General features: G+C 36.1%; 1 protein-coding gene across 1 annotated transcript; it reads left to right on the top strand.

Annotated features, from left to right (window-relative positions):
- The first annotated feature begins 1490 nt into the window (after positions 1–1490).
- NPC2 (non-specific phospholipase C2) lies at positions 1491–11178 on the top strand. The gene is made up of 4 exons (XM_089165040.1): positions 1491–2232; positions 2936–3438; positions 9427–9606; positions 10647–11178. The coding sequence occupies exons 1-4, from the start codon at positions 1670–1672 to the stop codon at positions 10952–10954; spliced, it is 1554 nt and encodes a 517-aa protein (XP_089021166.1). The 5' UTR covers positions 1491–1669; the 3' UTR covers positions 10955–11178.
- The last annotated feature ends 629 nt before the right edge of the window (positions 11179–11807 follow it).

The raw sequence follows: 11807 nt of genomic DNA, 5'->3' as shown, positions 1-11807 counted from the left end.
TTTTTTCTTCCTATTTATTCTTCTTTAGTTTCTATAAACGTGGATTAAGGAAAATTTGGGAAAAAATCTTCCTCACAATTAGGTACTCTTTCTCAATTTATTTATTGTTTATATATTTTTTTCATTTTTTTTTTATTTGATTTTATATTGTAAATAAAATATCTATACTTAATAAGGTAACTAGCTACCATTGGTTTGCGTACCTAAAAAAAATGGTTTGCAATTGACTTTTTAGGGTTGAAGTCATATATATATATATATTTTTAACTGATGCTTTAATTTACCTATATCTTCTTTAAAAAAAATATCATTATTAATAATTTACCTATTTTTGTTAAATATGTATGAGTCCCACAAAACCAAAGCTAATATACACATTAATAAGGTAAAATAAAATCAACACCTTCATTCAATTTTTTTTTTAAACCAATCCAAAACCAAACTAATGGTAGATAACATATTATTTCTCTAGCCCTATTAAACTTATTTTTAAATATAATATATTATATCTAGCAGTAATCAAATGGTTTTTTTTGGGACCAAAGTGAGATTATTATATTAATAAAATATTAAGCTAATACAAAACTAAATTGGAAGAACCGTCTACCCACCATTTATTTCCAAATCATTTTATGAAGTTTGTCGGGCAAGTCCAACCAAATCTCCACCAGAACCGAAATTAAACTCGCCAAATAATCAGCACAATGATTGTCTCATGAACCCGATGAATCACATGAAGATGGATCAACTCGTCTCTCTAACCTCCAAATATCCTCCACAATGTTATGCATATAACCTATTATCATAATTTTTTTTGTTTCCCAAAAAAAAGATTCATAATTTTTTTTGATAAATACCTATTATCATAATTGATTATTTATAAAAATGTTATAAACATAAATATAATTTTTTTTGGTAATAATAAATATAAATTAATAAATGGTTTCATATATGGAACCATAATAATGAATATTTGGTTATCATAAGTGGTCCAAGATTCGATTTTCATAAAGCGTTTTGAATTGATTTTTTTTTTGTTTTTGGTTTGGGGTAGAAGTGTTTTGGGTTGACTATGACACCTTGCCTTGTATCTGCAAATCAATTTTGTGAAACTCATAATTGGTTTCGAAAAACACAGCTCATGGAGATGGAGCTTTCCATAATTTCGGTAATCCTCGTGGGAAATCTCAAGCTGTCCACCAACCCAGAAACACAGCTATGGTGAATTTTAGTCTTCAGATAAAAATGATTCTTCATTTCTTACCCTTTTCTCTTCACGGGTTTTAATGATTAGAGCTGTGAATCTAATCAAGGACACTGGATCTTCATCATCCTCTTCACGTATTCTATGATCTTACGCTTTTACCAAAATAATCAGGAACATTATTGATTTGGAACCCTTTTAACGGAGAAAAGATTCGGATTTGGAATTGGAAAAGACAAAATTCTGGACTAATATGTTTGAAATCCCATTAAAAAATCTTGCATGCATTTACTTTTCCTTTCCAATCTCAACTCCCTACTCCCCGGGAGTCCCCACAGCCCACTCGGATAGAAAGGGGCACGTATGAACAAGAAGATAAAGCGGTAGCTTCTACTGATTTCTCAAAGAAACACTCTTCTTCTTCTTCTTCTTCTTCTGTTCTCTCTTTCTTGGTCTGCAACTAAAATGGCAGCCCTTAAGAGTTCTGTAATGGCAACCTTTTTCCTTCTCCTCCTCTGTGACTCAACCCTTGCTAGTCCAATCAAGAGAGTGGTGGTTCTTGTAATGGAGAATCGTTCATTTGATCACATGCTGGGGTGGATGAAGAAGCTCAACCCAGAAATTAATGGAGTTGATGGGACTGAATCCAACCCTCTTTCCACCACAGACCCTAAATCCCCTCATATTTTCTTCAAAGATGAGTCTCATTACGTCGACCCAGATCCTGGACACTCTTTCCAAGCCATTAGAGAACAGATCTTTGGTTCTGATAATACATCAGCTTCACCACCACCCATGAATGGTTTTGCCCAACAAGCCAATTCCATGTCTTCCAACATGACACAGAGTGTGATGAATGGGTTTCAACCTGATAAGGTGGCTGTTTACAAGACACTTGTATCTGAGTTTGCTGTGTTTGATCGATGGTTCGCTTCTGTTCCGTCTTCGACTCAGCCGAATCGTCTTTATGTTCACTCTGCAACTTCTCATGGGGCCACCAGCAACGTTGCTTCTGAACTTGCAAAAGGGTAACTCATTCTTTCTCAGATCTGTTGTTCTATGTCTCCTTGCTTCAATTTTTGGTTTTTGTTTCTTTTCTTGGGTTTGAACTTAGTAGTTAATAGGAACCCCAATTCTCCAAAGTCAGTCACTTGAAGCGGAAAAAAAATTCAGTGTTGAATGAAGAGCTGACCTCATCATCACAAATTGCATTTGCACAGGGGGGAAAAAAAATTCCCAGCTTAGATTCAATTGAAGATGAGATGATAAAGGTTCAATCTTTTTCTCTTTCTCTTCTTCCCATTACGTATCAGGTGACAATCGACCCAACCACAAAAAATCTGAATCTTAACCACTGATCTGACCAAATCACTAGTGTTTAGTCAACAGGAAACTAAGTTTTCTAAGATGGGTTACTTCATGATGGAAGAATCAAAATTTTCTCAACCCTTTCCCCTTCCTATTACAACTAACCCAACCATCTGAGTCTCGAGTCTCTTGACTACTGAATTTGAAGTAATTCTCATCCCTCATCATTCCATTCACAAAAAAGAAGAAAGCCCAGCCCTCCAATTTTCACTTGAAAAGTTACAATCTTTTCACAATTTCACCCCATGACCCTGAAAAACAAAATCCTCCAGTTATCTGAAATGGGTATTCATTCTCCAAATGTATCTTTTGTTTCTTTATCTATTATCTATCTACTGAGCCAATTTGTGCTTCAATTAACAGGTACCCACAGAGAACTATCTTTGATCAGTTGAACGATGAAGGGTATTCCTTTAGAATATACTACCAGGATGTACCAGCCGTACTTTTCTACAAGAGTCTGAGGAAGCTTAAGTACGTATTAAAGTTTAAGCCATATAATTCAGCATTCAAGAGTGATGCAGCAGATGGGAAGTTGCCCAACTATGCAGTGATAGAGCAGAAGTACATGGATTCCAAAAACAATCCGGCAACAGATGACCATCCATCTCATGATGTGTATCAGGGGCAGATGTTTATAAAGGAGGTATATGAGACATTAAGGGCAAGTCCACAGTGGAATGAGACGCTGTTGATCATAACATATGATGAGCATGGAGGGTTTTATGATCATGTACCCACACCAGTCAGAGGAGTGCCTAGCCCAGATGGAATTGTTGGGCAAGAACCCTTCTTGTTCAACTTCGACCGATTGGGGGTGAGGGTGCCAACCATCATGGTCTCTCCTTGGATTAACAAGGGTACTGGTAAGTTACACAGTTTTTCTCAATAATCTTTATTGACTTCTGAGTGATGAGATTTTGTCACTCAGGAATGACTTAGTTTCACATAGTGCCCAAATTGTATTTCTTTTTGGTGGAAAAAATGCGTAAGGAGAATAAAAAGAGAAAAGGAAGACCTTGGATGAATTTCATGTGGGAAAGGTTTTCCCACAACACCAGAGTTGGAAACTCTATCAAAGTTTTTGTCATCCCATTGGTGAATTTGGTGTGGCCTTTACAGTTAGGCATCATGGTAATGCTTCCCTATTTCTGCATTATTCAATGTAGCGTCTAAATAGGTGCTGGGTTTAACATTAACACTAGCCAAGATGAAGTAAATTGAAATTAGAAGAAAAGTTCAAAAGCCAATTTTTTTTGGAGATAGACAGTTGTAAATACAAGTGGAAAATGCCAATGAAATGACTAAATGACTGCATTTAGATCTAAAAATTTGGCATTTTTCATCTTGTATTTCCAGAGGTCCTACTTTTTTCAAGATAAGATTTGATGTTTGATCAATCTTGTGTATGTTTATTTCATTGCATGCTGATGATGTGCATTTGGACTGAAACTAGATCAGCGTGGAAGATATTTGGACCATAAAGAAAATGCTTATTTGATTAGCTGCCAAACTAAACTTTACTGTGTTAATAGTTAGATGCCAAAGTTCTACATGCAGACTATCTCTTAAAAGTGGAGCATACACAATTATGCTCCACATCATAGTTTTGAAATCTTGATCAAATGTGTTTTGAGGAGAAAAAAGTTACTTTGTCATAGAGCTATAGACTAATGAAACACTTTTACGCTAGTGGTTATAGCTAACCATATAGAGCTGTGTTTACACTTTTTAGACAAACTGTCCAGAATACTCTTTATTATTGAGACAGAGCTTTTCTTCATGACTAGCCAAGTGGATTCATCTTTGTTTACCAATTTGTTACCACCATGTTGCATTAAGGAGGAGTAATTTCGACTTCTTCAATAAGGATTGGGGTTGTAATGATGACCCAAGAGTTCAATCACATGGTCACACCACCAGTGGGAAAGAAATTCTCTCTTCTCCATTGTTAAAGGAAAACTGTTACCTTATCCATGTATTAGATTTCATCTGAATCAAACTTATCTATTGTCAAAATAAACATTTTGAAGTTTGGCAAAACATTATGAATTTAATTTTTAGAAATTTAAATCATTAAGAGTACTCGAGTAAGAGTCCAATACATAGTGGGCCATATGGTTGAGATTCATAAATAAGTTAGACAAATGAAAAAATAATTGGATGGTTGGATAAATAAATCAGACCTCTTGGATGGCGATAATAGTTCTCTTTATGGATTACTACTTTTGTGTCATGGAGAAAGATTTGGCCATTCTAATGGTTTTATGGTATTCTATGGATAAGCCACTTTTCTAATTTTATGGTCCATCTCAACTATATGACATACAACGTATTAAGACTCTTTCCTATGTATCTTTAGTGGTTAACAATTTTTCTCCCAAAAAAATAAAAAAAAAAAAAAAAAAAAGAAAAAAGGAAAAAAAGGAAAATAGAAAAAAGGGAAGAAGAAGAAGAGGGTATATATATATATATATATATATATATATATATATATATTCACACAAGGTTATAATAACGTGGAATACATGCCACCAAGTTTAAATGGAAATCAAGTTGCTATTTCCCAGAAACAACCATTCTTGGTATCTTAGATGTTTGAATAATTTCTACATGTTTTTATGGTTTGATTTATGAAAATCAAAATTTTCTAATCACATTTTCCTTCAGTGGAGAAGAGGAATTTCTTCTCTACTGGTTATTTGACTATATGATTGGAGTCTTGTGCCATAATTACAATCTCACCCCCATTTATGAAGTCGAGACTACCTTTTACATGTGCAATCTGATGGTGCCAATGGGTTGCAGAGAATATATTCCTATTCACCTCAGGTGGAATCACCCCTAGTGAATAAACTTGATCCTCATTTCTATGATTCTGACTGCAGTTTATTGAGACTGAAAACCGTAGTACCAATGTTATCCTGGTTAGGTTGTCTATTACAGTGTTCATGCATGTATACTGTACAGTCACACTCTACAGTCTCTTAACTGTAATCAAAGACACATTTTATGCTTTACCTTCCCCTTTTTCGCCTGGTGGATATTGTCCATCTAGTTAGCTTCCCCTTTTCTACCAAGTTGGTACTGTCCATCAAGTTAGATTCTTCTCAATTAGTTGTGCGGGACACTAGTTCATGCGCTTCCCATTCCCATTGAGAAAAATGTAGGTAGAAAGTCTAAATTTTACATCCAAATCCAGTTTCAGATGATTTAGAGTCCAACTAACACCTTTCGTGTAGGGATAGTGATGGAGTGGACCAAACTACGAATTTAGCTTACCAGCTCCTACAGGTTAAAGTTTTGTATGAACCTTGGTGAGCTAATGTTGTTTAGACTCTAGCATGCCAAAATTCTTAGCCTCAATATTACCGGTGTTGACTTTTAGGAACAAACTTTGCTGTGTTTTACAACCAGTTTGCTGAGCTTCAAACTTAGGGGCAGCTGATGCAGTATTATAACTTGGTTGGATGTTCTGACATGGTAGGTTTTGGAGATCCAAAGTCCAGTGATTTTTTATGCAGTTAATTTATCGACTTAGTAGTAAATACTTAAGTTTTTATTTGTTTTGGTTACCAAAGGAGTTAGGAGTTGGGAATTGAATTACAAGTTGTTAGTTTCAGTTTCATAGTATGACTAGGAGATCTGTGTTGCTTGTAACCCAGAAGTAGGATAATGAAAATTTTAAAACAGAATTTTGAGTTTCTCTCTGAAAGTGTGTGTGATTGTACAATAAAATTTCCCCTACCTCAGCAGTTTTCACTTACCCCATCCACCCTGCCATCAACATGGTATTAGAGCCGAAAGGTATCCCTCACTTTCCTTCTCTCTCTCTCTCTCTCTCTCTCCGTGTTTGCTTCCCTCTGTCCTAATACCTTAGGTTACTTAACTGTTCTACCATGAAATTTTTTTCCCTCTTTCAGTTGTTCTGTTTCCATTAGGCTGAACAAAAGAAGTAGGAAACAAAGAAACCCCATCTTCTTCCTGCAGAGATCCTTTGCCTTAAAGCAGTTCCAAAGCCTTTGATTTTTCTTTTGGAATCAGGATACCTTTGAGTTAAGGTTGCCTTGACTCCTAAGCAACCCAAGATCCTTTGGGAATTACTTTCAAAGGCAGCAGGAGTTCTTTTTTTTTTTTTTTTTTTTTGCCGGGGAGGGGGTGGGGGGGTGGGGGGTGGTGTTTCAATTTTATTCTTAACCTGGTTTGGTAAGCCAGGAACATAAATTGAGCACAAAATGGTTCAATGCCCCATCCAGTTTCTGAAACTCATGGTGAGTTCAGCAATCTGGTGCTGGTCCCTATCCTGACATCATTGTCCGCAGTGCTGGCATTTTATTCCTACAGAACATTACTAAAGGATGAAAAGAGTGGTTGACTGTAATCTGCTCCCCCCCCCCCCCCCCTTTTTTTTTTCTTTTCTTTTCCTGGCAATATGATTGGGGGAATGGGATGGAATAACAAAAATAATCCCCACTCTATTTGCAATTAGGATAGGAGTGAAATTAATTTGTTTTTCTGAAAGCCAACTCTAATCCCACAAAGTTATGTCATTTATCTGTGAATTTAACATACTTAAAGATTCTATATTGAGGTTTTTGGACTTTAAAATGCATGGAGGAAGCCTTTGGCACCGGGTTCGCCCATACAGGAACAGGTAACATTTTTCTGCCAACAATGAAGGTAATCTCTGAAGTCAAATCGTTCTCTACTCGTAACTACCAGAGGGATTTGGTACTGTTTGGCAGCCTGCTTCTCTGGACATATTTGTTTCACGTTTCACTTGTGTGAATTTTGAAAACAGTAGGACTGGGGCTCTGGGCAAAACTAGAGAACCATCTATTGTCCAGATGGTAAATCTTCTGCTCCAATTGAGTTGTATGATCCACCATGAATTGCACTTTTTTCTTTGTATTTTGGTTGAAATTTGATAGACTTGTGTTTTTTTTCATTTTATTTTTAAAAGTGGTAGAGTCTATTCAGACTCAAACTTTGCACTTGAGTAGGGGATGTTGGGCCTACCTTTTTTCAAAAATTGGGTCTTATTTAAACCGCCATATGAAAGACATACATCTGATGTTGAAACATGAAGCAACATTGCTTTCACTTTCATTACATAGGTGGTCATACATTGAGATGGTTTCTTTAATTTGGTACCTGTGCAGCCTAAAAGATTCCCCATCCTGGTAATAGTACAGGTAATTAAATCATCAGTTCTTGTGGTAAGTTTCCACAAATAAGAAAATTTTCCAAACATACTAGTTGGAAAAACCATTCCTGATGAAAATTATGCTAAAAATTTTATTAAAAAAGGGAAGCAGTAGCCACAGTGGTACATGAATATTCATTAGTTGTAATGCTGATGATGAATCTGCCAGGTTGTGGGTTGGTAAAAATCCAAATGTGACTGATAAGTAGATTCTAGTCTCAGCTACTCATGTGATAAGTTTGAGTCCAAGCGGGATCCATTGCATATGAAGATAGAGTAAAGAAATAACTAAAAATATTAATTTCCTTAAAAGTTGACAATTGAAAATCATGATGGAAGGAGGTACAACACATAGTAGCCCATACATTTGAAGTAGAACCTTAAGTTTGACTTATGGGCAGTATATGATTTCTCTTACCATTTAAATTTTTCTAGTTGGGGCCACTTCACTTACAGTGAAAATGGTTCCAGAATCGCCATTCCTGTGTGCGTGGGTATATCTAGTTCTGTCATCATGTTGAAGCAAAAATGGTACTGTTACAAGAAGATTTATAGGCTTTGCCATGGTACATTTTATCGCAACATGACTTGATGTTATTGATGGGTGTTATGGCTAATTGAAGGGTATTTTTGGCCCTTCGTATTAGTTCAGAATTCAGTTGTCGCCTTGATCTTTTGTCACATATATTGCATATTTCCACCTATATTGAACTTTTGAAATGGCACTTTCTGGATGTTAATAAAACTGGGATTTTGGGGTGATGGGTGCTTTTTTTGCCGCTCTCCCTTGTTGGGGGGGGGGGGTGGCATAGAGGAACATAGTGGAACCTTTTTGAGTTGAAGAATTGGCTAGGATGAAGAGCATGTGGTTGTTTGTGCCATTCCACCATGTGATGTTGTTGGGAAAATTGACATTGTGCTGAAAAGGTCTATGAAGGCTTGTAGTTTGTGTAGGCTGAAGTATTAAAAGATTACTTCTCCTGATGTTTGATCTTGATGGAAAGAAAACTTAGGACCTTAATAACGTCTAATTGTTATGTTAGCACAGCCTAGGGAATTGGATTGCATGGTTCACTGAGTGGTCTCATCTTCCTGATGATTTTTTGTTACTTTACATTTACATTTTAACAGACTTGTGTTGTTAAGATGAGTGTTTTGATTGGACATTGTTGTGTTGCTTTTGTTTATGTCTGGGGATGGTCTGAAGTCAGGCTTAGCCCCCTTCTAGATATCTAAGATCATTCTGACAAACAGTATGTTCTAAGCCTAATAATCACTCACCCTTGTCCCTTCATTGGTTCAGTTTTTTAAAATATTTGGATTTGGATTATGCATTTTATTACTTTTTTCTTGGGCAAGGAACAATCCTGGGAATGAATTTGAAAAGGTGTTAACACACAGAAAACAGGGCTTACGAAAAAGCATGGAGACACTGCCTAGGTCTGTCTTATGGCAAGGGATCATTTCTTTTTAGTGTTATCTTGATTACGTCTTTTTATTGTTATCTATCAAAAAAGCTACGTTCTTAGAGAGCTAAAATGCCCTTTAAATAGTTGAAATTCCCTCTCAAAAACTAATTCAAAGATGCTTTTTTTCTTTCTTTTCCCTCTCTTTCTTTTTAATTTACTGATGAAGTTTAATGATGTAGTTGTCCATGGGCCAAATGGATCTCCTTTTCCTACCTCGGAGTTTGAGCACTCATCAATTCCTGCAACAGTGAAGAAAATCTTCAACCTTAGTGCTCCATTCCTCACAAAAAGAGACGAATGGGCTGGCAACTTTGAAGGCATTTTCCTGACCAGGACTGAACCAAGAACTGATTGTCCAGGTTCCTCATTTGACCTTCACTTCTTAATTTCAATTTCCTTGAAGATAAATTTTATATGTGGAAACATTGATTTTCTTTTTTGATTTAGAAAAGGTCATATGCTATAAAATTTTCTGGCACTTTGCATAACCTTTGTTTCGTTAAATAGGAGAAAATTCTTTAATTTGTTCTCTTTTATGAACTTCTTACTTGTTATAATTCATGCAGTTTGAAGGAGTTTTCACTGAACCAACTAATTAAGGCTGTCAACAAATTAGATTTGAGCAAGATTCTGTTTGGTAATACCCAGACCCGATTAGAAATTTTGCCGATCTGATCTGATAATCCAATGGATTATTCCATGAGTTGTCTGGGTTGGATTTTTTAGTAACTGATTCTATATAACATATTATATCGTTAATCTCTTACACTCTTAAAATTTAAGCTATTTAGCGAATGATTTCGAAGTTTATCCAACCTAGCTTGGGTCCTCCACCTCACTAACCATTCCTATATAATCTTAACTATTAAATACGACCAGTGGAATTGGATCAATTTACCCCCAGGAGTGATTCAGTTATTTATAGGATCACTAATTAATGGACAAAACTGAGCATGGATTGAAATCTGATTCATTGACAGCCCTATGAGCAATCAGACTGAAGATTTTCATTGCTTGGAATGTTTTATTATCCATTCTAGCAAAAGTCTCAGAAACATGATAGTTCTGCAAACCAAAAATAGCCTAATACTCACATCACTCTCTGGTTGTTTCTAGGTAAAATCTGTCTAATAGGAAAATCTTCACGTAAAATCAGTACAAAAAATGGGGTTTCACTTGAAAATTGTCATCTTACATGGCTTTTGCCTGGAAACAAATGGATCTTTTAAGGAAACTTGGTATTGGAGAAGCGGTCAGTGGTGTTGATGCAGATCCTGCCTGAACTTGGCTTATCTCAACACTTGAACCTTGATTGAAGTATTGAACTCTAGATTTGATTTTGCTTCTTTGTTAACCCATGATGATAAATATGTCTTCTTCTTTTCTGCATATGTAACAGTGCAACTGCCTACACCACAAAGGATAAGACAAAGTGAAGCTAATGAAGATGCACAGCTAAGTGAATTCCAACAGGAATTAGTGCAACTTGCAGCAGTTCTGAAGGGTGATGATCTCCTAACTAGTTACCCTGAGAAGATTGGAAAGCAAATGACTGTTAAAGAAGGGGAACAATACATGGGGGACTCTGTCAGACGCTTCTTTGAGGCTGGATCTTCAGCAATAAAAATGGGTGTGGATTTAGAACAGGTTGTCAAGATGAGACCCTCACTTACCACCAGATCGAAACCTTCAACTACACACCCCTGAAACCAATTACAGTTTCACTGTCGATATGAAATTGATGTAGTTGACCGTAACAAAGTATGTAATATATTCACTTTGTTTTAATATTATAATGAAATAAAAGGAAGTATTAGAAGAATATGAATCTCAGGTTTCGCATTGCTGATGTTGTTGAAGCTGATGCTTGTTGAAGATGGAAGTGAAAATAATGTGCAGAAGATTTTGGGTGTTGGGTGATTCTTGGAAATTAAAAGAATGACCCAGTTAGCTCATTTAAGGATACTATAGTGTAAATGGGTCAGTTTGATTCCAGCCATCCTAAGAAAAGAGCAGAAAATGTTTTTGAGAACCTCAGCCAAAGAGATCTGTAAGTTTCCATTTGAATAATTGCTGAATGGATCAATCTCAGTGTAGCTAGTGTAACTTGCCCAGCCTTAAGCAGAACCCAGTGTGGTTCTTAATACATGCATCTGTATAAAAGATTAAGGCTCAGGTGGCATCTAAAATGTGAGACTCATTCCTAAGGAATTGATCCTGACTCTGTTGTATTGACTTTTACAATTAAATCCTGCCTTGGAAACCCTGCATCTGATTCTTCTGCTCTGCTATGTGCTATTCTTGGTGTTACTGTAGAAAATACTTTATTCAAAGATGGGGACGGTGCAAGCACATTCTGTGCCTTTAACCCAACTCAAGCTGAAGAAACTTATTTCATGGTAACAAGCTAATAGTTTTTGGTCCCAAATCTTTGGGGTTATTTTTTTCCAAAAAACATCAGTTATATTTCTTTATGTTATTTGTACCCATAACTGGTTTGTGGATGAGTACTCTTGGAGTAGCTGGTCTAGCTCTGAACCTATGTGCCGATGATTTTGTT

The sequence above is a fragment of the Hakea prostrata genome, chromosome 8, assembly GCF_041222555.1.
Source record: "Hakea prostrata isolate BN-2017 chromosome 8, UWA_Hpros_2, whole genome shotgun sequence".
In the NCBI taxonomy this organism is placed as follows: domain Eukaryota; kingdom Viridiplantae; phylum Streptophyta; class Magnoliopsida; order Proteales; family Proteaceae; genus Hakea; species Hakea prostrata.
This window is presented reverse-complemented; position numbering and strand designations above follow the sequence as displayed.